Source organism: Furipterus horrens, unplaced genomic scaffold, assembly GCF_987537825.1.
Source record: "Furipterus horrens unplaced genomic scaffold, mFurHor1.1.pri manual_scaffold_2, whole genome shotgun sequence".
In the NCBI taxonomy this organism is placed as follows: Eukaryota; Metazoa; Chordata; class Mammalia; order Chiroptera; family Furipteridae; genus Furipterus; species Furipterus horrens.
Genome location: NW_028327172.1, coordinates 12,721,117 through 12,745,399, shown reverse-complemented (window position 1 = coordinate 12,745,399; position 24,283 = coordinate 12,721,117). Strand labels below are relative to the sequence as shown.

At 59.2% G+C, this 24,283-nt stretch overlaps 2 protein-coding genes across 2 annotated transcripts; one reads left to right on the top strand and one right to left on the bottom strand.

Moving 5' to 3' along the window:
• Positions 1–1,746: 1,746 nt before the first annotated feature.
• MAPK8IP1 (mitogen-activated protein kinase 8 interacting protein 1) lies at positions 1,747–20,785 on the top strand. The gene is made up of 12 exons (XM_090262174.1): positions 1,747–1,962; positions 13,248–13,353; positions 15,415–15,711; positions 17,145–17,226; positions 17,503–18,315; positions 18,494–18,569; positions 19,079–19,251; positions 19,470–19,579; positions 19,688–19,804; positions 19,901–19,971; positions 20,107–20,205; positions 20,569–20,785. Exons 1-12 carry the CDS (start codon positions 1,862–1,864, stop codon positions 20,639–20,641), a joined length of 2,118 nt encoding a protein of 705 aa, XP_090118300.1. The 5' UTR covers positions 1,747–1,861; the 3' UTR covers positions 20,642–20,785.
• FREY1 (Frey regulator of sperm-oocyte fusion 1) lies at positions 18,966–22,668 on the bottom strand. The gene is made up of 3 exons (XM_090262162.1): positions 21,941–22,668; positions 21,744–21,817; positions 18,966–21,576 (listed from the first exon to the last, which is right to left on the bottom strand). The coding sequence occupies exons 1-3, from the start codon at positions 22,114–22,116 to the stop codon at positions 21,455–21,457; spliced, it is 372 nt and encodes a 123-aa protein (XP_090118288.1). The 5' UTR covers positions 22,117–22,668; the 3' UTR covers positions 18,966–21,454.
• Between the last annotated feature and the right edge of the window lie 1,615 nt (positions 22,669–24,283).

The window sequence follows — 24,283 nt, the reverse complement described above, 5'->3', positions numbered from 1 at the left end:
ATGGCCCCCTCCTTCTTTTCTCCTGGCTTCCATCTAACTTGGCTTGGGCTTGGCCTCAGGGGCTAAGAACAAAGGGGGATACCTTTGGTCCTGGAAGATGGAGTTGTCCTACACACACATACACACACACACACATCACCTGAGGATGCTGCCTAGTTTAGACAGGCACCCATTATAAAGAACAATTAGCTGCTGTGGCAAGACTGCTTTCCTGAGAGGAAAAGCCAGGCACCATAACAGTAGGTGGTTACTTGTTGGGCACAGTGAAAGGAGCCTGGAAGACAGCAGGATTGGTGCAGTGGCTGTTCTGCTGTGCCCGGGACAGGGAAACCAAGGCCTTTGGCTCCAGGTATTGGGATGTTTGTTCTCGGGGCTGGAGCTGGGGGTTGTTTGCTGGTGCCTGCAGCTCCTTCAAGATGCTCTGTTGAAGGAAAAGGGGGCACTAATCGGTTGGCAGTCCAGCTTTGCAAATAGGGTTCCACAAGCTGTGAGATGCCCCTTCTTCAGAGAGAGGGGGAGGACAGGCCCTGTGTGGTTCCCTCAGGTGACCAGAGGAGCCAGTGAGGTTAGGCTGGAGGCTCTATGACGCACCAAAACCAAGGCCCTGGCCTTGGCCAGCAGCCCGCATGTCCGGCAACCCATGCTCTGTGAAAGGGCTCGGGCACCCACCCTCTTAGGGGAGAGGAGATTGCGAGGAAACCACAGCTTGGACCCAACGGGGATAGAGGTGCTGGAGGGAACAGAAAAACCGCCAGAAGAACCCCAAGAAGGTGACTGGGGGTGGAAGGAAAGGGTCTGAGTCTTAGAATGTGAGAAGCCAGCAATGAGGTGTCTGTGAGCGCAAAAGAGGGATGCTCTGCAGAAATTGCAGTCGAGATGCCAAGTGAGAAAAGGGAACAATCTTGGGAAGTCCTGACGGGACCAAGCTGAGAGAGGCCGAGAGGAAGGGTTCAGTTCACCATTAGCTCTTGGCGGCTGAAATGGGACTTGGTTCAATCTTTAGAGAGAAGACCCTCTAGGGAGGGTCCTTAGGAGACTCCTCTTAAGCTAAGGTGACAGGATGGGCTGAGACCTGGGCCCCAGCAGGAGAGGGGCTGTTCTCAATCTCTGTGACAACACATTTGTATTAATTTCATTCTTACAAAAACCATGAGAGGAACAATTATTGTCCCCATTTCACAGATGAGAAAAGCAAACCTTAGGACTAAGTCACTAATGCAAGGTCACATCACTCTGGGAGCCAGACTGTGACAGGTTTGGAGTCACACCACCTGACTCCAAACCTGTCTGCTCTGGGAGCCCATTCGGAACACCTCTCCTTGCTTCCTCTTCCTCCACTGCCCTCCTTTCCCGGCTGCCTTCTTTGTCTGCTGTGGGGGACCGACTAGGGCCCTGGGGGCCAGGGTCCCTCAATTAGTTACCTGATACCTGGGCGCTAGGCCCACCCCCTCCGACTGGCAGAACCCGCAAAGGCATGGGGTGGGGGCGGGGCTGTGCGGGAGGGGCAGGAGGGCAGAGGAGTCAGTGGAATTTAGGGTGGGACTGGGCCAAGCCGGGGGACTCGGGGAGGGGGGCTTCAGCACCTCGGAGAGCGCCAGGGGGCGGGGCTAGCGGGCCCAGGGGCGGGGCGAGGCGGGGCACAAGAGACCCCGGCCGGGCCCGAGGGCGCGCGCGGTGGCGCTCCCGCAGTCCAGAGACCGGTGTGCGGTCGGGAGCCGCGCCCTGCCCTGCGCAGGTGCACCTGCCGCGCGGGTCCAGCCTGCGGCGGCCTCTCGCCGCACCCCCTCCTCCTTGCCTTCTGCCGCCTCCGCGGCCGCCTCCGCGCCGCGCTCCGCCCGGATGGCCAGGGCTGTGCCGGAGAATGGCGGAGCGAGAGAGCGGCGGCCTGGGCGGGGGGGCCGCGTCCCCGCCAGCCGCCTCCCCGTTCCTGGGGCTCCACATCGCGTCGCCGCCCAATTTCAGGTGAGCATCCCCGGCCTCCACGCCCCGCTCTTCAGCCCGGACTGATCTGCCCCGCGGCACCCCCCCTCCATCCGCTCCGCCCCCAGCACACACACACCAGACCTCCGCGAACGAGAGGGAGGCCTGGGGATGGGGGTCTCTTCCCTAGACAGTGCCCCCACAATCCCCCTCAGCTTCAAGTCCAGACTGATAGCCGCCGCATATCCATGGTGCAGCCAGCTCCCTCCGCCATTCCATGTCCTAGGCTAGGAGATTCTGAGCTGAAATTGGAGGAGGGGCGCAGAGGCTGCCTTCTCCCCGACTTGGAGACGCAGGCAGGCTTGCCTATGCCCAGTCCAAAGGCTCCCATAAAGATGGGATCAGGCTGGGATGTCCCGCGGGTCCCAGTTTCTCGGGGCAACGGACAACCTTGGTGCTGGAAGGAGGGAGTCGTGGGCCCCTCCCCCATCCCGGCTTGGCCAGAGGTGCCTCACTCCCAGGTCTGGCGTGCCAGGACCCTCTGTGGATTTGGACAAGAACTGACCTTGTCAGGTGTGTGCAGGTGCAGAAGGCTCAGTCTCAGCCCAGGGATCCTAGGCCCAGCTGTGGGAGGGGAAGTCTGGATTGGATGGTCCAGGATTAGCCAGGAAGATTGAGGCAGAGGGGAGACCCTATTGGAGTAAGTACCCAGGACCCCAATCTGTGCTTCCTTTCACCCCTCTCCCTGCTCCCTATCTGGTGTTAGGCAGTTGGGAGCTGGATTTCAGAGAAGTGGGCAGTGGTTGTCATGGGGGAAGGGTTGATGTGCCTTCTCCATAATTCTGGCCCCATTTGGAGAGGAGGAAGAGGAGGTGTCACTGCTTCAGAGTCTAAGAGAAAAAGGCCTAGACATATCCTATTGTTTCTCCTTCTAATGAGCTGGCGCCTTCCCCTCTCTCGGGGTCCCCTAGCCAGGCCCCAGCTGGGCTCTGGCGCCAGCCCCTCTTCTGACCAGGGAGATTGCTTGCTCCCTGGCCCTCAGGTGGGCAAGGACCTCTGTGGATTTCTAATGGCATGATGAGGACTAGAAACCTCCCTGGAGGCCCTGAGCTGAGCTGGGAAGACCAGAGGGAGGGGACCAGATGGAAGAGGCCAAGCCTGAAGGCTCTGGAGCTGGGGCCTTTGTGATTAGTGCCTCAAAGTAAGAAGGCTGAGTTCCGATACTGCCTCCACCTGGCAGGACACACGCGGCCTGAGGGCAAACACTGCCTTCTGACCAGGAGGCCCTCTGGTACCTGGGTTCAAATCCTACTCCACTAATTTCTAGCTGCAAGACCTGGGCAGGTTTTTGTCCTCTCTGAGTCTCATCTGTTAGGTGAGCTAAGTAATATTGATTACTTAATGTACAGCACGTTGGTCCTTAACAAGTGTCAGCCCTCCCTCTGCACTGGTGGGCATTTATATAGCTCCTTACTGTTCAGAGCATTTTCCCAGTGTTGGCTCACGGGGATCGTTCTGCCCATTTTATCCACAAGAAGGCTGAAATTCAGGAAGGCAGGGAGGCTTGCCCAAGGACCTCGAGGAAGTCAGAGCCCGAGGCTGAACTGGAACCCAGGTCTGTGTGTTCCATTCACTCTACTTCCAGGCCCTGCCTCTGAGCTCCCAGAGGATGGCTTTGCCTCCCTTCACCTGCCTCCCGACCCCAGGTGACAGTGCTCTCCTATCCTCTCTGCCCCTAGCAGGTAGGTTATCATGGACGCTGTAGTGAGAGGAGCTGACGAAGTGGGTGCCAGGAAGTGAGTGTGTCCAGTCCTGGGCTGGGTGGGCAAGGGTGGCAGTACACAAAGGCTGGGGCGTGGGCCGGCCCTCCAGGACACCGCAGCCTGGCTGTGGAGACAAGGCCAGCTCGTGGGAATAATCACAGCAGTGTTTTCGGCCCCACATGGCCTGCCCCACAGCCTCCAGCCCTTGTCCAGCCTCTCAGATCCCTTAGCCTAGCTCAGTTTAACCCTCGGTGGTTACTGCTCTCTGGCGGATCTTTGGAAGCGTCCTGGATCCAACTGGCCTGGGTTTGAGCCCTTGCTTAGCCTTCTTAGCTGTGTGCCCTGAGGCTGGGCACTTACCTCCCTGAGTCGCTGTTTCTTCTTCTGCACGACACCAGCTTTGGTTTCTGCACAGAGCGGTCCTAAGACTTGGATGAGATAACACATACTGAGCCTTTCGAGGACTGTGGAGGGAGAGCTGCGTGTGTGCAGGGCTGTTGTTGCTGCTGTTGTTACTTGTGTGTGTGCACGTGCACTCCCGGCACCACCATCAACTCCCAGGAGGCGTGAGGAGTCAGGACCTAAACTTCGGTTTGCCCGCTGCCCAGCACAGAGTAGATGCTCAGTAATGCCTTATCGGTTTATAATTTAATTAAGGAGATACCATGGGGTGCTGCTCTACTAGAGTATAGAAGATAGCAAAGCACATTGTCAGAGGGTAACAGCAGTGAGCGCTGATGCCTGCGCATGCTCCTTTCACCCAAGCGCCCTGCTGAGCACTTGCTACCCCAGGGCATTCCCACCAGAACCATATACACAGAGGACTGTTATCATCATTCCCACTTTGCTGTTGAAGAACCTGAGGCATAAAGAGGTTAGGTAAGTGGCAGAGCTGGGGTTTGAACCCAGGCAGTCTGATTTGAGAGCCAGCCTGAAAAGAGAGCACCCTGGGATACTGGTGGAGAGTCGGTGGAGGGGCTGAGAGTGCTGTGGAACTGGAAGGCTGGGGGGCATTTGTTTACTGGTAGTTGGTTTAAATAAATATGTAGGGTTTTTTGGTTTTTTTTTCTGAATATAGAAATTCTCCAACCAGTTACTAGGAGCTACCTCTGGACAGGGTATAGAGGGAGGGATTTGCAGTTACTGAGCACACTGCTGTATTATTTGACTTCTTATTTTTATAACAAATATAGGTTACTTCTGCAACTTACAAAATAATTTTTAAAATTTAATATGAAATTGATACCTGTTCATTACAGGCATATCTTATATTATTGCCCTTCCAAGAGATTGTGGTTTTTGTTTGTTTGTTTGTTCGTTTGTTTTAAATTGAAGGTAAGACCATCCAGCAGCAAAAAGATTATGGCCTGCTGAAGGCTAGGAATGATGGCTAGCATTTTTTAGCAATAAAGTATTTTAAAATTAAGTTATGTACACTGGGTTTTTTAGACACAATGTTATTACACACTCAATAGACCACAGTATAGTGCAAGCATAATTCTTATATGCACTAGGAAACCAGAAAAAGGGGTGATGTGCTTCATTGCGATACTCACTTTATTGTGGTGGTCTGGGACCGAGCCTGCAATGCCTCCGAGGAGTGCCTGTATAAAGACTCTGTGAGAGAATTTAGAAACGGTACAATGGATACACTGAGCTGAGTGGGTGGGAGGAAGGGGAGGGGCCGTGGGACATCCCGTGTGGGAGGGACAGAGGGTGCTCAGGTGTAAGGTGAGCTGCCTGCCCTGTGTGTGTGAAGGACACCTCAGCTCATTCAAACCAACCTGCTCCCCTTTTACTCCAAAAGAAACACAGGCTGAGTGGCTTCCCTGAGAACATACAGCAAGTTAGTGGCAGGACTGGGACAGAATCCCGGCCTCATGACTGCTTGGACGGTGGTGTTACCCCCACCACAATGCCTTAGGGATGAGAGAGAGGCCACCGAGGTTCAGGGACCTCTGCTTATCTCTTCACAACCCCTTCACAACACTTGGCTGGCCCTTCATTCGCTCCACAAATATTTGCACTTTGTCCAGCCCCCCAGAGAGACACTGCAGAGGCAGACATGGGCCTGGCCATCACGCAGGCAGTGGTGTCAGACAGACAGACAAAGCCTTACTAAATAGGCTGGTAGGTATGGGTGACTAAGGTCCAGGGCCTGGGAGTCAGCGGGTCAGGAAAGGGTCCTCTCTGCTCAGGCCTTATGGGTGAGCAAGTGTCACCCAAAAGGAGGAGTGGTGAAGAGGGAGGGGGCAGCATGGGTGAAGGGCCCAAGTTGAGAGAGAGCAGGCGGGGTGTCTGCCGCCCAGTATGGCACGAGTGTGGAGAGCGGGGAAGGCAGAATTTGGAGGCCATGTAGGGACCCTGGCCTGTCCACTGACAAGTAGTGGGAACAGCAGGGGACCGATGTCTTGGGAGGCTCACCCTGGCTGCTAGGTAGAGAGGGGCCCTGGAGGCAGGAAGACCACTGGCCATCCTGCTGGGCAGGAGGGTGGGAGAGGAGGCGAGGAAGCGTGAGGGAGGAGGCGAGGAAGACGATCTGGTGTAAGGAGTAGAGAGGCAGGAGTCCAGGATGGCTCTGGGCCTCTGGGGGGATGTGGTGCCCAATTGGAGAGCTTTGGGGAGCAGGGAGGTGAAATTACTAGACCTGCTAAATTTGAGGTTGGTAGTCACTGGGGGGCCTAACTGGGGGATTCAAGTAGGCAGTTGGTTTTGGGTTTGGGGCTGGAGACCATCTGGCTGGGCCCAAACACCCTGGAGTCTCGTCTTATAGGGACAGGGGGTGGCCACCAGCATCTCAGAGAGAACACCGCCACCCAGAGAGATAGCAGAGAGACAGCAGAGGGAAGAGACGTGGCCGGGGCCAGGCTGGGGAGTGGTTTACCTGTTTGTTTGGGTGGGTGGAGGGGGTGGGAAGGCTGTTGCTGTGGGGGAGCAGCCCCACTGTGGCCCCCAGTGCTGGGCAGTATCCCCGGTCCAGGCCCTGATGATCATCAGTATGGGGACAGTGTTGACTTGCCTCACATAGCCCAGATGTGGCCCAGGCAGGGTTGCCACCCTGGTTCTTTGATGTCAGAGCCTTAAAGTTGGTTTCTGGATTGTAAGGACCTGGCCAGTAATGGCTTAGGGCCCCTGTGGATTCCACAAATTGGGTCACTGCCACCATCCCCACTAGGGGTTCTTACCCATTCTAGAATCCCATCTCATTTGTATTCATTCAAAAAATCTCCAGGAGCATGCGCTGTGGGCCTCGTCTGACCCTAGAGACGCCGTGGTGCTGTCGCGGGACTCCCAGTGGCGCAGTCAACCGGCACTTCCTTTATTTAGTGCCTACAGTGTACAGGATAGAGCACTTATTTAGTGCCTGCAGTGTACAGGGTCTTGTGCTCCGTGCACAGGTCAGAGGACGGCTGGGGGTCGGCGCCCATATGAATAGTGTACCCTCAGGAAACAGATCTCCAACCATGTTCATGTCAGTGTTTCTTGCTGTGTGTGATTCGTCACATGAAACCATAAGGTCACACATCCTGGCCCTTGCTCACTGCATTAGCTGCCGTTTTCCACATTAACACGCAGACTTCATAACGTTCACCCAAAGGGCTGCACAGTGTCCATCCACTGAGTGACCACTGTTACCCCGGCCCCCGGTGCGGCCTCTTCGGTTGTTCTCAGTTGTTGGCTGGTATGAAGAATGCGATCCTGTGTACAAGGTTTTCCACACATGGGGTTGTTTTCTCAGGGCAGTTGCCCAAATGTCAAATCGCCTGATGCCAGAGTTCTTGCTGCACACGGGCACCAAGGAATTTAAATGGATCAGACACATTGTAACTCCAAGTAGGGGCTGTCCTTGGATTTTGTTTCTTGGGTTGGATTCAGTTTTGCATTAGAGATGAGCCCAGTGTGGACATAGTCAGGAAAGAAATTCCAGACCCAAGGAACAAACTGGATGGGCGGGGGGGGGTGGGGCGTTGCTGTGTGGAAAGAAGGTTCTGAGGATGCAGCTGGGCCTGACTCACCCCTACCCCACCCTTTCAGCCCGCCCTGCCTTCCCAGAGGCCTACCCATCCCGACCCAGACCCTCATGTAGGTGGGCACACAGGAAGTTAAGTTTAAAGGAGAATGGACTTAGCCATTTCCAAGGGGAAAATCCAGAAAGACCTGGGTCCCCCAGTGATTCGTTCATTCCGCAACATTTGTGAAGAACCTGTTAGGCCCCACACATGGTCCATCAAGAGAGATGGAATCCCACCCTATGGACCAACTGCCTCTCAGGGGAGCCCACCAGTGTTCATAGAACCCAAAGGTAAGAGGTGACCTGGAATTACCAGCAGAGGGACTGAGGGGGCCAGCAGCAGCGTTGTTTGGCCTGGTCAGGGGTGTCAGGGAAGACTTTGTTGAGGGAGCCAGTGGGGCAGGAGTCTAGAGAGTTTGGAGGCAGAGACATTGGGGGGGGGGGCTGGGGGAGGGGTTAATGGTACAGGCTACAGGGAAGAGGAGGCCCTGCTGAATCTTGGCCCCTTACCCTAAGGGCCAGGGGAGCTGTCAAAGGATTCTGGGCTGGCAAGGGGTGACTAGAGCAGATGTGCCTTTCGGATGTTGGTTTGGGATGCCCAGAGGAGAATGAAGGGCCTAGAGGGAAATGGGGAACCCGCTGGGAGAGGAGCCGCTGCTCCACAGGTGTCCTGAGAACCACTCAGAAGGCAGAGAGGCTGGACCCTTGGACCACTGATGCCCTCTGTCATGAGAGGGGCCCGTGCGGCACCATGGCCAGGACCCAAGGTCGCTCAGCGGGCACCCTTACCTCGCTCCAGGAGAGCTAGGCCTAGGAAGACAAGAAGGGCTTCTGGACAGTCAGTCACCCTGCTCAGATTTGGCCTCATTTGGTGAGAGGCCGAGCACTTTCCCCCTTAACCCTCACTTGGCATGCAGTTCTAACTCTGCCTGCTGCTGCGCTGAGACAGCAGTGAGAAAGGGCTGGGGCTGCTGTCGGTGGAAGGCGGGTGACAGGCTGGTGTGACAGCGGAAAAGGCCACGAAATAAACATCCGAACACAAAAGGCACGTTCGTTCACACAGGAGGGCCCAGCTCCGGGCGGGGGCAGAATGCAACGAGGGGGCCGCGGGGCCAGAAGGGAGGGCGGGGCCCTGGGCTAGGAGGAGGTAAGGTTAATGCAAGAAGAGGGGCCCTCGGATCCAAAGATAGACTCCAAAGGTCAGCGCAGTCTCCAGAGACCACACTCCTGACACAGAGTCACCACATGTTAATACGGACGAGACCTCGGGAACATCCCACCCGAATGGCAAGCGGGTCTGATCGATGGCAGTGGCTGCTCCGAAGGGAAGCTGCTGAGGTCTCCAGATCTAGCGGCCAGGGAAGGAGACCTGCAGAGGGCCCTGCGAGTGGGCTTCAGGCGGCCCCCTGGTGCTCAGGGGTCAGGGGAAGGTGGATGGTGGAGCGGGAGGACACCTCCTCCCTCCTTCTCCCCTCCATCTTTTCCTCCCCGCTCCCTGCCCACAGTTGCCTTCCACGAGCCCAGAGGAACCAGGGGTCTGTTTAGCTTTCCCTCCACGAAGGGTCTTCTGGGTAAGTGAAGTCAGCCAGTCAGAAAAGCAAATGCCACATGATCTCACTTATATGTGGAATCTAATGAACAAAATAAACTGATGAGCAAAGTAGAAACAGAGGCCTGGGTACATGGAACAGACTGACAGCTGCCAGAGGGGGGAGGAGGGGTGAAAGAAGGGAAGGGTTTAGTCAAAGAACATGTGTGCGTAATTCATAAACTCGAACACAGCAGTGTGGTGATGGCCTGAGCAAGCGGTGCTGGACCTGGGTGGAGGCAGGCGGGGGGCGGGGCACATCTGCAATAGTGTCAACAATAAAAATAAATAAAAAAGGGTCTCGTAGGTGCACCGGTGCCTGGAGAGGCAGGAGAAGAGGGCAGGGGATGGGTGGGGTAAGGATGGGGGCGAGGAGCGGTGGCTTACAAAGGGGGCTCCATCCCTTGATCCTTGGTCGAGACCTCCCAGCTCTCTGCAATTCGCAAACACTCCACTTGGTGAGTTCTCCCAGCACCTTGATATGGGAGGGCAGGTGTGGGGTGGCCTCATTTTAATGTGGGGAAACCGAGACCTGTGACACCTCGTGTCTGGGCGTTAGTGTCCCCATCTGAAACAAGTACATAAACCCCCTGCCAAGGTTGTGTGGAGGGCTGAGGGAGCTGTGGGTACGGCCGGCCGCCATGCCTCGTAAGTGAAGGCGTCGGGATCTGATCCAGGCCTCTGGCCTCTAAGCCTGATGTGGTGACCATTCTACCATCCTGCCTCGCTTATGAGAAGAAAGAAAGATAGGGAGCTGGAGCTGGGGGTCAAGTGCAGGGTTTTGAGTCCCAGCACAGTGCTCTTTCCTCTACCGCCCAGCTGACCTCAGCTCCCTCACCTGTGTGGGCGGAAGCCCCTGTCCCTGCCTGCCCCCAGGCCTGCCCTCCCAGGAAGCGGGGACATCAGCAGTACCCAGGGAGTGATGATGAGCTGGGAAGCATGCTAAGGATGTCACTTGACAAACATGTAGCAGGCTTGTGCGCGTACCTAGTGTGTGCAAGGTGACCTCGCCAGTTCTGCCCTCCGGGAGCGTGCAGTGCAGACCACTGCTGGGGAGGGGACACCTATGTCTGTCACCTGCTGGGGACAGGGTGGGGGACGGGCACTCCATCCACCTTTGGAGCGAACGGAGATGTCTGATGGGGCCCTGGTCCTGTCTGCTCCACCGCACCACCTTGCGTCGACGCAGATGGTGACACCTACCACAAGCAGGATGATGGGACCAGTGAGGGGGCCAGGGGGGCTGAAAGGCGCTGGCACAGGGCTGGGGAGAGGGGGCTTTCTGAGGGACAGGCTGCACTAAGCCTTCTCCCAGAAGGCACAGGAGAGAGCTTGCATGTGCTGCATCCAAGCTCTGGGTCAGACCCTGGGGAGGCAGGTGCGGGAGACACCGGGGAGCTGGGAAGCTAGGATACCAGGCCAAGGAGGTGGCTACCCGAAGAGACCCCTGAGCAGGGGGCAGAGGGGTGGTGTTTCCGGCAGCTTTGCCTGATAGCGGTAGGTGGGGTGGAGTGGTGCAGGCATGGGGAGACTGAGGCAGACAGGCCAGGGGGGAGGTCTTTAGGGGCAGGAGCTGGACCAGGGCTGGGCAGGGAGGAAGGGGAGACACTGATGTGCATGGGGGTCCCGGCCGAGCGGGGAGAATCTGAGGGCATCTCTGGGTCAGATGCCCAGTGGGCCTGTGGCTGAGCCCCAGGGGCGCCTTCTCGGTGACTGTCCAGGCAGCCAGTGTGTGTTAATGGTTAACTGAGTGCCTGCCACTCTGTTCTTGTCCCAGGGCCAGAGCTGCCACGCTGTGCTGGCCAGACGGAGCAGGGCTGCTCTGGCTTCTGGGCTGGGCCGTCCTCCCCAGCCTACCCCACTTCCACACCACACCCGCCCCTTGCCCTGGTGAGACGCCCTCTCTGCCATTCCCTCCAGGGTCCTTCCAGCTTCTACTTATGTCACAGGCAGCTCATTTTCTTCCAGGCCACCCTTCCAACCCTGCGACGAGGGGTCCAGGTGCCCTTTCCCTGGCTGGGGGGCTTCCTGTGCCCATAGACACTTCTGAGCCCTAGGGAGGGGGCAAGGTTCTCCTGCACCAGGTGGGCAACAGAGGCAGCCCAGCCCGCCCCAGGCAGCTCTGACTGTACACTGCCTCGGCCCACAGAAGACTCCCCGATGAGGTGTGGGCCTGAGTGTGTAGCTGTGGGCCATCCATTCACGGGGAATTTCAGAACCTCCACCCCCACCCCCGTCTGGTCATCAGGCACCCTGAGTGTGGCACTGGCCCTTTAAAGCAGATCAGGGGCTGGCTTTTGGGGGAAAACAGCCCAGATTTCTGCTATCTGCTTACAAGCCTGGGCCAGGAAGGAGGGGCCCCCCGCAGCCCCTGACAGGGGCATTGGAAGGGCAGGTGGAGCTGTTAGCATCGATTGCAGTAACCTGATCCCACCGGGGAGGCGGCAGTGACAGCGGCACCAGCGCAAGGGGCCGGGGGAGGAGGCTGCCTGCAGCTGAGGGCTGTGAAGGCTGGGCCGGGAAGAGCTGGGGCTGGGGCTGGGGCTGGGGCTGGGGCTGGGGCCTGGGTCAGCAGCCACTGCCTCCTCTCCTGGCCCATGTATTTTTAATGAGCTCCCCGGGCTTCTGCAGCAGGCAGGACACAGGAAGGCAGGCCCAGGCGGTGGAGGCCTGTGGTCCCAGCCCTGCCCTGAGCCCTGGCACCCCCACCCTTCTGGGCATGAGAGGGTGGCCCTGGGGCCCCGCAGCCCCCTGGCCGGGCAGGGCTCTCCATGCAGCTCGTCCTGAAGATGGATTCAAGCCCAGACAATGACAGCTGGCTGGAGGATCAGTGGGAGCGCTGGTAGGGGAGTGGGGGGCCGGTGGGGGAGGCGGAAGTTTGGGGGTGGGCAGCTCCATTGAGCTCTCTGTCTTGAATCTGACTGGGGAGCAGCAGGGTCCCCTGGGGGCTGGGCTGCCACCTCTCCTGGATGACCTTGGACTGTGGGTCTCTCTTGCTCTAAGCCTCAATCTCTTGGTCTTATATGGGAAAAGGCTCAGAATTGTCCCCGACTTCCCCCACAGAATTCTCCCAAATATCCCACACACACCAAACCAGGTGGAGCCTAGGGCTCAGACAGACAGGCACCACAGTGGGGTGGGGGTGCAGGGCTGGCCTGGGGGAGAGGGTTCTAGTACAGCCAGTTAGTGTCCTGGTGCCGGAGTGGTCTGGTCTCCCTCCTGAGTTCCCAGCACTGCCAGCCCCGAGCCCAGGGCCTTCCTGGACCCCACCCATGCAGCCTCCTGTTCAGGGTCTGTATCTAGGCAAGGCGATTTTGTGGTTAAAGAGATGAGACCAAGAACACAGAATGGGGGCCGAGTCTGTCCTGGGATAGGCTGAAAGCACCCGCACTGACACCAGCTTTCCCTTCATTGCTCTGTGGCCCAAGCAGGTAGGGCCTTCCTGGGCTGGGGGAATGAGCACTCCTCTGGGGCTGGGGAGCGGCCTCTGCTGGCTCATTGGGTTTGTTGCTGGAGGACTGGATGGGGAGCCCCCCCAGTTCCAGTCATCCTGTGGAGTCTCTTCTCAACTCTTCGCATTCTCCATGGGTGAACTGGCCTTGGCACCTGCCTTGACCCTGGGAGGCACTTCTCTGGCAGCGCTGAGGCTCTGACCAGCGGGGCCTTCCAGGCACTGCCTCTCGTTTGGCAAAAGGCTGGACAGCTCCCAGCCAGGAGGAGCAGGAGTGACATGGAGCCTCCCCTTCTGCTGCCACCCCAGAAGGACTGCCTTTTGGCATGAGCCCAAAACACTTTCCCTGCTTGTTAGTTATCCCTTGCACTGGCACAGACAGACTCCAAGGTCCTCTACTCTGGGGACTGTGATCTGCTGTTGAGGGGCAGCCTCTTGGAAGATCTATTAGGGAGACACAAATGGGCTGAGCAGTCCCTCTGTGTTGTAACTTCAGCTTCCTGTCCCCACCAGGCTCACCCATGACATCAGCCTGGAGGAGTTTGAGGATGAAGACCTCTCAGAGATCACTGATGAGTGTGGCATCAGCCTGCAGTGCAAAGATACCCTGTCCTTACGGGTAAGGTGGGCTCCCAGGAGCCCAAGTGGGTGGCAGGGTGGGTAGAAACAGGATTGAGGGCATCTGCCAAATCTACAGAGGAGCTTTCAGGGTCTGTCCAGCGTCCTCATTAAATGAAATGGCATGCAGGAAATGTCCAGTACAATGCCTGGCACATCCTGGGCCTCAATCAGAATTTCTTTTTCTTTTTTTTGCCAGCAGTGAAGGCAGGAGGCAGCTCCTTCAACTGTGCACAGGAAGGGAGAAGGAAGGAGATCTTGAGGTCCTGGACAGGAGCAGTTAGGGCCTTAGTTAAGGGAAGGCTTGGGACTACCCCAAATCCTTTGGGAAGTGGCCTTGGCAGAAGGCCTGAGGCAAGCAGGGTGGAGTCTGGTGTAATCTGCAGTGCTTTGGGGCAGAACAAAGAGCCAGGGCACACCCTGTGCTGCCACTGCACCAAGCCACACCACAGGGCCTACAGCACTCTTTGGCCTGCAGTCCTAAAGGCCCCTTTGGAGGCTTAACCCAGCATTGCTGCTGCTTTGTCATAGGACAGATGGCCCTCTCCTGTCCCTAAAGTTCTGAGTCCTGCCAGGAGATCCTCAGCATCTGGGGAGTGGGGGTCAGATAGAGATCCCCTGTGTCTCTTCAGAACAGAAAGAAGGAGCCACTAGTCAGGAAATGGAAGCCAAAGCATGGGGCTGGCCTGCGGAGGCCAGAGCTTCTCCCAACCCTCAGGAGGGTGGCTGGCCACAGTAGGCATGGTATTAGGAGGGTGGATAGCGAAGGAGTGAGTTGGGTGCGCTGCCTGTCTCTGTGTTGTGATCTGTTGCCCCCAGATACTCTGTAAGTTCTGCCAGGCAAGAGGAAACTGGGCAGGCTGGGGTGGGGGGAGGACAACCCTCCAGTACCTTGTACCCCAAACCTCCACTCTCTGGCCAGGCTAGGAAGGGATGGAAGCAGAGAACTTGGGAAATGGTCCCAGGGCCTCACATAGCTTCTCTTAAGGTCATGCAGCTGTTCCTCTTCCCCTACTGTCCTCTCTTCCAACATGCACAGGCAGAGCCTTAAAGAGGGTGGTCCCGCAACCAGCCAGGACCCTGAGGCCCTGGGGTGTTATGTACCTTGCGGGACCTTAGGCAGGCTCTAGGGGGCTTTCACACACTTTCACCAGTGAGTCCTCACCTCTCTGGGAAACTGGGAGGCAATGAACTGGTGAGGGAACTCGAGGGTCAGGAGATCTGTCCAAGGTGCCAGGAAGTTAGGGGCAGACTGGAACTAGAGCAGGGCTGAGAACTCTGAGCAAAGTTAGGCTGGCCTGAGGGGAGATGGCAGGTTGGAGGGACCAAGACCTGTGGACAGGAGAGTGAGGGATGCCACTGCCAGTGCAGGTGCCCCCACTTGTCCCGCCCCTTCAGCATCCCTCTTCCGGCCCCTCACTCTGGTCCTCCCAATCCCTCGCCTCGACTGACTGTCTGGTTTTCCAGTTTTCCTCACTACCCCTTTCAAGTACTAACCCCACCCCATCCCCTGTGTGGCACGAACACCTTGGCGACCCTTCGTCCCCATGGCAACAGCGGTGACCTCACTCTGGGCTCCTCTTACAACCCCAGTGAGGTCACCGGCCGTTGCCAAGGGAACGGGAGGGTGCAAAGAGTCAGGAAGCGGGGGACTGTGCGGAGGGGAGAGGTCTGGACTGCCCAAGCCGTTGCCAAGGGAACGACAGGGTACATAGAGTCAGGAAGCGGGGGACTGTGCGGAACGGAGAGGCGGGGGACAGCCCAAGCCGTTGCCAAGGGAACGGGAAGGTGCACAGAGTCAGGAAGCAGGGGGCCGTGCAGAGGGGAGAGGCGTGGACTGCCTAAGGCGCCAACTGGAGTGGGGAGGAGGCATCCTCGAGCATCCTCCTGGGATCGGCAGGGCGCGGCCTCCTGTCACCCGGCCACTGTCCCGCTTATCTCTCCCCACCCCTCTGCGGCCCCGGAATGGACTCGCCTGGACTGGGGGGCGGGGGGCGGTGCTTGGCAGCCTCGGCCCCGCCCCGGCCCCGCCCCCTGACGCTTCTCTGTCCTCGCTGTGCAGCCCCCGCGGGCCGGGCTGGTGGCTGGGGGCGGTGGCTGCGCGGGGAGTCGCCTGCAGGCCGAGATGCTGCAGATGGACCTGATCGACGCGGCGGGGGACACTCCCGGCGCCGAGGACGAGGAGGAGGAAGACGAGGAGGAGCGAGCGGCACGGCGGCCGGGAGCGGGGCCGCCCGAGGCCGAGGCTCGCCAGGAGCCGGCGCTCCGTGGCCAGGGCCAAGGCCAGGGCGGCGGGGACACATACCGGCCCAAGCGGCCCACCACGCTCAACCTCTTCCCGCAGGTGCCACGGTCTCAGGTGAGGTGCGAGAGGCGTGGGCAGGGCTGCAGGGGCGGCGCCCAGGGTTGGGGCCGGGAGGTGACAGCGCAGGTGCTGTGGGGGACCCGCGGGTTTGGCCAGGGGGGAGGTCGCCGGAGGCGAGTAGGGTCTGTTGTCAGGGGAGGGGCCTTGGAGGAGGAGAAGGAGGGAAGGGGCCCAGACGGGCAGTGGAGGGATCTGCGCCAGGAGAGAAGTGAGGCATTAACAGAACAGGGCTTTGTGGGCTTGCCAGGGTTTGGAGCTGGGGACCTCAGGCTCTGGCCGGGTTTCCTTTTTTGGGTGTGGGGCTCCTGGTAAGGTGGACAAGAAGCAGGGCCTGGAGAAAGGGCATCTGAAGTGGTCGGTGTGGTGGGAGGCCATGGGAAATTGTGAACAGTCCGAACGGGGAGATCAGAGGCAGTGGCCGGTTTGAAATGTGGGCAGCTGGGAATTCCCAGAAGGCGGGGAAGAGAAATGGGAGGGGGAGCTGCTTGGCTGAGTCGGGGGCCTAGGGCCCCTGGGCTGGGTGGCTGGATGCCATGGAGGGTTGAATAGGGTGGGTAAGAGTGGCTGTGGCCCTTTGTCTTCCCAGCCCAGTCAGGAGGGGTACGAGGGGCCCAGGGAGGGGGTGCTGTTGGTGGAGGGTGCCGGGGCCGCAGAGCGGGGATGAGTTCCTTTCCCAAGATCCTCAGGGGTAGATTTCGGCAGCCAAATTCCTGAATGTAAAGGCCTGTGAGGGTATTCCCAGGGAAGGGCACCCAAGTTGTGTGTCGGGAGCCTTGTGTGCGGGCACTGTGGAGAGGGCTCCAGGGGCTGGGAATGCGGCATGGGCAAGTCCAGGGGACCCAGCAGGGAGGGCCTCTGACAGCTGTCTCTCACTCCTCAGTCATGCACTCCTGGGGCATGACAAAACTGTCTTATGGGTTCATCATTTGGATGGTTCATCCCAGTCCCCAGGCCAGCTCCTGGGGAGACCCTTCCTGGTGCTTTTTTCACACTCTGCACACTGCCCCTGCTGCTTCCCTGAAGATTCCTGAGCTTCAGAGGACGTGGGCTAGAAGGGAGAGTCTTCGTATTAACCTTGGATGTCTGGCTTTGAGGGTCTGGCTCTGTCCCCAGATGGCTCCTGCTTCCCCCCCCCCCCCCCACTCACCACCACACACACTGACTGTCACCGCCTTCATGGAGGCTGATAAGAGCATGTCCCTAAGGCTTGGCCAGCTTCCCTGAGCCAGGAGGAAGGCCCGGCTGGGAGGGCTGGGACCTGCCACCCTTCCTGCCTGCTCCAGAGGGGTTTTGGGGTGAGGCCCTGGACCAGTAGTGGGGGTGCAGCAAATATCCTAGGGATGGCCTGATGGGGGCGGGGCCAGGGCCTCTCTGTGCCGGGCACTGTTGACCACTTGTGTGACAAGGACCTTTTGTTCTCTGCACAGGACACACTGAATAATAATTCTCTGGGCAAGAAGCACAGTTGGCAGGATCGGGTGTCACGATCATCCTCACCCCTGAAGACAGGTAAGGCAGCACCCTCTCCCAGACTCTCACCTGCCCCGACCCGGGCCCCATGCAGAGAGCAAGCCCGGTAGCCTCCAGCTTGCCAGCAGTGCCAAGCCGCCAGTCCCTCAGCCTTGTGCAGGCCCCTCTGAGTTGAGCTGCGGCGCCAGCAACAGGGCTGGCCCCAGAGCCGGCCATGGGCCTGTCCCTGAGTGGACTCGCTGAGAGGAGGGGGCAGGCAGCCTGGGGCCAAGGGTGAGGGCACCTGCCTTCAGTGCTGACCCACCTGCTTTCCAGGGGAGCAGACGCCACCACATGAGCACATCTGCCTGAGCGATGAGCTGCCACCGCAGGGCAGCCCTGCCCCCACCACGGACCGAGGCACCTCCACCGAGAGCCCGTGCCGCCGCAGCGCTGCCACGCAGATGGCTCCTCCCAGCGGCCCTCAGGCTGCCCCAGCCGGTGGCAGGGGCCACGCACACCGAGACCGCATCCACTACCAGGCGGACGTGCGGCTGGAGGCCACCGAGGAGATCTACCTGACACCAGTGCAGAGGCCCCCGGAGCCTGCAGAGCCTGCCTCCGCCTTCCTGCCGCCCGCCGAGAGCCGAATGTCGGTCAGCTCCGACCCAGACCCTGCCGCCTACCCCTCGTCCGCAGGGCGGCCGCACCCCTCCATCAGTGAGGAGGATGAGGGCTTCGACTGCCTGTCCTCCCCAGAGCAGGTGGAGCCGCCGGTTGGGGGGTGGCGCGGGAGCCTGGGGGAGCCGCCGCCGCCCCCGCGGGCCTCGCTGAGCTCGGACACCAGCGCGCTGTCCTATGACTCGGTCAAGTACACGCTGGTGGTGGATGAGCACGCGCAGCTGGAGCTGGTGAGCCTGCGGCCGTGCTTCGGAGACTACAGTGACGAGAGTGACTCGGCCACTGTCTATGACAACTGCGCCTCTGCCTCCTCACCCTACGAGTCGGCCATTGGGGAAGAATACGAGGAGGCGCCCCGGCCGCGGCCCTCTACCTGCCTCTCTGCGGACTCCACACCTGATGAACCTGACCTCCACTTCTCCAGGAAGTTCCTAAACGTCTTCATGAGTGGCCGCTCTCGCTCCTCCAGTGAGTCCGCAGCGGGAGCTCTGGGGTCCTGGTGGGAAAGGCTGAAACGAGGGTGCTCCTGGGAGGTGGCCTCAGGCCCATCTGGTCCAAGACATAAGGACCAGGAGCTCTCTCCCTGCCCCGCAAACCTCGACCAGAGCTGGGACCCCCTCCTCCAGCTAGTCCGCTTCACCCACAGGTGCAGAGTCCTTTGGGCTCTTCTCCTGCGTCATCAACGGGGAGGAGCAGGAGCAGACGCACCGGGCCGTGTTCAGGTAAGAGCACCAGCACTGAGTGGGCCAGGCAGCAGCTGGGGCCACCGGCTTCCTGCCTCTGTCATCACCGCATGGCCCAAACCCACCCCCACCGCCAGCCATCATCCACCCACTCAGTCCCAGGGGACAGTGCCCACCCTCTGAGAACTCGGAGTGGATGGTTTCAGGGCAGTGTGGTTTTTACTGTGCTGCCAGAGCGCAGGAGGGTGTGCGCAGGAGATGCGGTCCCCAACCCCACACCAAGCCCACTCCTTTCATGGGTTGCTTGCTTCCCTTCACCTCTCACAGTTTTTGTCAGTGGCCCTGGGCAGGTCCTCCGATGGCCCAAGTTCCTCCGTGGCAGATGCATAGCTGAGTGACTGGTCTGGCCCAGGAACTAGCATTCACAGGCTCACAGTATGGTTTCCAAATGTTTATTGAACTAATGATGCTGGTGCAGCTCCCAGAGCTGGATGACCTGGCTGGAGAGGCCCTGTGGTGAAATCTTCACATGTCCTCTTTGGGGACAGGTTTGTGCCTCGACATGAAGACGAACTTGAGCTGGAAGTGGATGACCCCCTGCTGGTAGAGCTGCAGGCTGAGGACTACTGGTACGAGGCGTACAACATGCGCACGGGGGCCCGAGGCATCTTCCCTGCCTACTACGCCATCGAGGTCACCAAGGAGCCTGAGCACATGGCAGGTAGTGTTCCTTTCCCCTGCCTGGTGCCACCAGCCCCATCTTCTCTGCTCCAACTTGCTGCCAGGTGAACCTGTGCTCCAGATCCCAACCACCCAGGGAGGGGGCCTGACTTCGGGTCCATTTCACAATTACAGGGAGGCCCAGCCAAGTTGGGGCGTCTGTGGATTGTGGCACCCTCTGCTGGCTCTGCCTCTCCTCACTTCATGCTTGCTTTCCAGCCCTGACCAAAAACAGTGACTGGGTGGACCAGTTTCAGGTGAAGTTCCTGGGCTCAGTCCAGGTTCCCTACCACAAAGGCAATGACGTCCTCTGTGCCGCTATGCAAAAGGTACCTGCTTCCTGCTCCCCTGCAGTGGGTGCCGGCCCCCAGCCCAGTCCCCGGCCTCTCCTGGGAGAGGGACACCCCGTAGCTGACGTTCCTGTTCCTCACCCACAGATTGCCACCACCCGCCGGCTCACCGTGCACTTTAACCCGCCCTCCAGCTGTGTCCTGGAGATCAGCGTGAGGGGTGTGAAGATAGGCGTCAAGGCTGATGACTCCCAGGAGGCCAAGGTGACCGCCCTGGCCCCCCACCCTGGGCCCTCCCACCTAATCTCCCTTCTCTGTCCCCTGCAGACTGATGACCACCTCCCTCTCTTTCTCCTGTAGGGTAATAAATGTAGCCACTTTTTCCAGTTAAAAAACATCTCTTTCTGCGGATACCACCCAAAGAACAACAAGTAAGTGGAGTGGGGCAGAGGTGGAGGTGTGGGCTGGGAGGCTGGAGCCATTCTGGCAGGGCGTGGGGCCGTGAGTGTGCCTGGAGGGGTCTGAGCCCCTCTCCCACCCACAGACAGACTGCGGTCCTCCCACAGGTACTTTGGGTTTATCACAAAGCACCCCGCCGACCACCGGTTTGCCTGTCACGTCTTTGTGTCTGAAGAATCCACCAAAGTCTTGGCGGAATCTGTGGGGTACGTATGCGTGTGTCCCACCAAGCGCCAGGCCCGCCAGCCAGCCCCCGGCCCTCAAGCATAGTCCTCCTGCTCGTTGACACCCTCCATGCTCCCCTCGCTCTGCATACCGCCTCCAGGTCACAGCGTAGTGGCCTTGAGAGAGGCCTGGGTGGTCTTGAGGAGTACCTTCCAAATGTTCTAGTTGTTGGACCCTTTCTTGAATTGCAGTCTTACTCAGGGAACATAGTTTGTAGAGAACAGCTGAGCAGCTCCAGAGGGGGAACTGGAGCCCCAGCCAGGGACCCCGAGACTCTAGTTTGAACATTTGGGTTAAGCTCCTGTTCCCTGACCCCAGTCAGCGTGTCTCTGCCTGCCTCCTAGGAGAGCGTTCCAGCAATTCTACAAGCAGTTTGTGGAGTACACCTGCCCCACGGAAGACATCTACCTGGAGTAGCAGCGCTGCCCTGCCCTCTGCATCCCCGGGCCTGCAGGCCAGTGCCGGGACAGCTGGCTGCCGACAGGACATGGCGCTGCTTGAGGAAGGGCACCCGCCACCACCTGAGGAGGGGGAAGCGGAGGCCGCAGGCTGAGGGTGGGAGGGTGGGGGTTATGGGGAGAGGCAAATGCAGTTTATTGTAATATAAGGGGCGAGATTCATCTATGGAGGACAGAGCGGGCTGCCCGGGAATTGTAGGGCAGGGTTGGTCAGGCCTCTGGCCGGGAAGGATGCCCATCCCAGGAGCGGAGGGTTCTGATTCATTCTGGGTTTCACTTCCCGCGGCAGGGCCTCTGGCTCTCTGGCCATTGGCTTCTGCCTTCATGCAGCCCATGCCACCTGAGGATGCCCACCCCGCCCGCAACTCCCAGCCACCTCCCGAGGACTTCCCAGTAAGGAAACGGCAGTAGGTGGAGGTGCAGTCCCTGTTCCCAGCTGTCACTTGTGTGGCCCCTGGATGGCTCCGCCACCAACCTCACTGGCATGCTGGCCCCTGGCAGGTTTGGGGCATCTCGAGGAAGGAGAGCCACGGCAGGGCCCCACGCTGGCAGGAAAGGGGGGCTTCCCGACTGGCCTGGGCCAGCCTGGCCTCTCGGCTGCTTCGGCTAGAGCCCCATCTTGGCCCTGTCACCCTGGCCACCACTATTAAAGTGCCATTTCCTGTCTGGACCATGGTGGTGTATCTGCTTGGACCCTTCCCACGGCCAACTTGTTTCCACCCCAGGAAAGCCCAGGCTTGGCTGCACAGAATAGCTTTATAAGGGGTTCCCATCACAGGAGTGCGTCGTAGTAATACTCAGCCATGTTTGGGCCATCCCGCTTGCGCTGCTGGGCCCGGGAGAGGAGGGGTCGAGGCCCTCGCCGCCAGGGGTGCTTGGGTCGAACCCCATAGTCTAAAGAGAGGAGGGTACAGATGGGAGAACCTGGTTTTCAATCTGCTGAAGTCACCCTTGAACAGCTGCTGTGCAGGATAAGACCCTGAGGCTGAACTTGGGGGCCCCCCCTAGGCATGTCACCCCGGTTGGTCAGGGGAGGCAAGGGAAGGGGAGGGAGATATTACCGTCCACCAGGCCGGACAGTGGCTGGGAGAGTTCCAGTGGGGCTGAAAATTCCTCTGAAGCAGATCGCTGAGGCCTGTGGGAGACAGGATGCTCAGCGCTGGCCCCAAAGACCAGTCACCTCCCTTGGAGGCACAGGGTAATGGTCTCTTCTCCAGGGAGGGAGCAGCGTGGCCCAGCCCGTGCTCCTGGGAGCTACCTCAGCGGCCCTTCGTGGAGGAGTGCAGCTGCCAGGATGAGGCAGAGGAGGCTCAGCAAGGCCCTAGGGTGCAGGGCCATCTCCTCCTCAGGTCCCAGATCCCGCTTCTGCTGGCCCCTCCCCTGGCAGAGGATGGAACTCCCAGCCAACTCCCAGGGCCACCTCACAAAGGACATTAGTTCCAGGGCTCAGCGTCAGCACCAGTTCCTGATTAGGCCGGAAACCTCCACATTGAGGTTTGTTTTCTATGTGATTTCACTGCTGCTGTAGGTCAGCTGGTGCCAAACCACATCTTATTCTGGTGCCACTGCCCAGGGGTTAAGGGCACAGACCGTTGAGGCCAGTGCTGTTCACGTCCCGACCTTGCTTCTTACTCGGTACACATGTTAATCTCTGTGGGCCTCAGTTTTCTCGTGTGAGGTAAAGTACATACATACAACATGTCTCCAAGGTCTGGTGCACAGCAGGCCCTTGGGAGAGGTCACTGTCACTGGATCCTTATCACCAGAGTCCCACCTATTCCTACTCGGCCTCCTGCTACCACCACCACCATCACTGTCCCTCCAACAGCTCAGTAATCCCGGAGAGTCCTGCCAGCTGAAGAGCCCAGAGCGGGCACTCAGCCTTGACCAGCTCCGAGTTCCCCCTGGTGGGAGGGGTTGTGGGGACCACTCTGAGGGACTTCCCACTCAGCCCCCCGCAGTTTGGAACAGCCTGGCACGGCCTCCACAGACCCCGCCACCACCCCAGAGGCTGGACAGAGGGATTTCAAGTTTAGAGGCAAAGCCTGGGACCTGATCCCTGACCGTTGAGAGCGTAGGCTCCTGGAGGGCGGGAACTGCAGGTTCCCCAGCACGTGACCCCTGGTGGGCTCTCAATAAATACTTGAATGAATAAATGCAATGTAACAGCGTACTGGAGTCTCTTCACAGGCCTGAGGCAAAGTTGTGGGGCCCATTCTTCATCTGGTTCCTGCCCAGTCCCTTAATGCGGGGCTGACCTGGCTCACTGCAGAAGCCCTGAACCTGAACCCACGGCTTTAGTAACAAACCCCGGGCCCTGGCCAGAACTGTGGGGTCAGAGCCTGAGGGCCGAGCTGCGGAGTTGCACTTAGGAAACCCAGTTCCTGCTAAGACAGCTCATCTGTCAGCAGGTCCACCCTCCTCCTTCACCTGCTGAGGTGCCCCAGAGCCCAGAGGCATGTCCCTTGTTTCCAACCCTGGCTCCTGGTCCAGAGTAGTCCCCTGAGGCTGACCAGCTTCAAGTCTCCTTTAGTATACCAGCTTCCAGGCCTCGGAGCTCAGAGCCCACACACTTCTCACTAACCACCTGCCTCCCCTCTGTGTCCTGAACACGTCTCCTGCCTCTGTATTGGGTCCGCACCAAAGTTCATCCCTGCTGGGAACCATGAGTTCCAGATGCTCTAACTCCAAACTCCTTGTCCTGCACCCTCTGTCCCCCGCCCCCACCTCCAAGATGCCACCTCCTCCTCTATCCCCAGCCAGTTGAAGGCCTGCCTGGGTTACTCCTAAACCTCACTACCCCCTGCCATGGCCTTCATTCTGCCTCATCCATTGTTCTAGGTCCCCACCAGCAACGTCACCACCCCCATCCTCCATCTCTGCCCGCCAGTCAGTCCAACCTGCACCAGGCTGCTGCCCCACTGCCTCCCACAGGCAGACCTGTTTCCCACCTGGCATGGGATCACCTGCTGGATTTGGCCCTGACCTTCCCCTCCAGCCTCATCGCCTGTTCCCTCCCTCTACTCCCTTCTGCCCCAGCACTGGCTTCACACACCTGACACTATGCTATTCTCTGCACACGGGGCCTCTTCTCCCAGTCTGCCCATCAAAGAACAGACATCTGACCAGTTTAAAAGCCTGCTTGAACGGAGGCTTCCTGGACCAGTGAGCCTTCCCCAGTGTCAGCCTGAGGTGGACGCACCACTCATCCACCCTCCCCCCTACTCTCCCCCCAACCCCCCCACCCCCTGTCTATACATCGTTTTCCAGGCACGCATGCACACGCCTGTCTCCTGCACCTGACTGCTGGGGCAAGGACCGTGCCTGACTCATTCCTGAACGCACAACACGGGGCACCAAGCCCACTGCAGAGCAAGCGCCAGCAGTACTTGTTACACTCGGCACAAGGTTCAGTGCCTTCTTCCCCAGCCCAGGGCCTGGGGTTGGTGGCTTCTCAGACACCTATGGAAAGCATTAGCGAAAGGCTGGCCCCTCTGGGGGGCCCTCCACCCGGGGGTCTGGGAAGTGAAGTTCAGCAGATGGAAATGCAGACGAAGTTCTCTCAGAACCTAAGGGGCCACCGTCGGCCTAGAAACCCCAG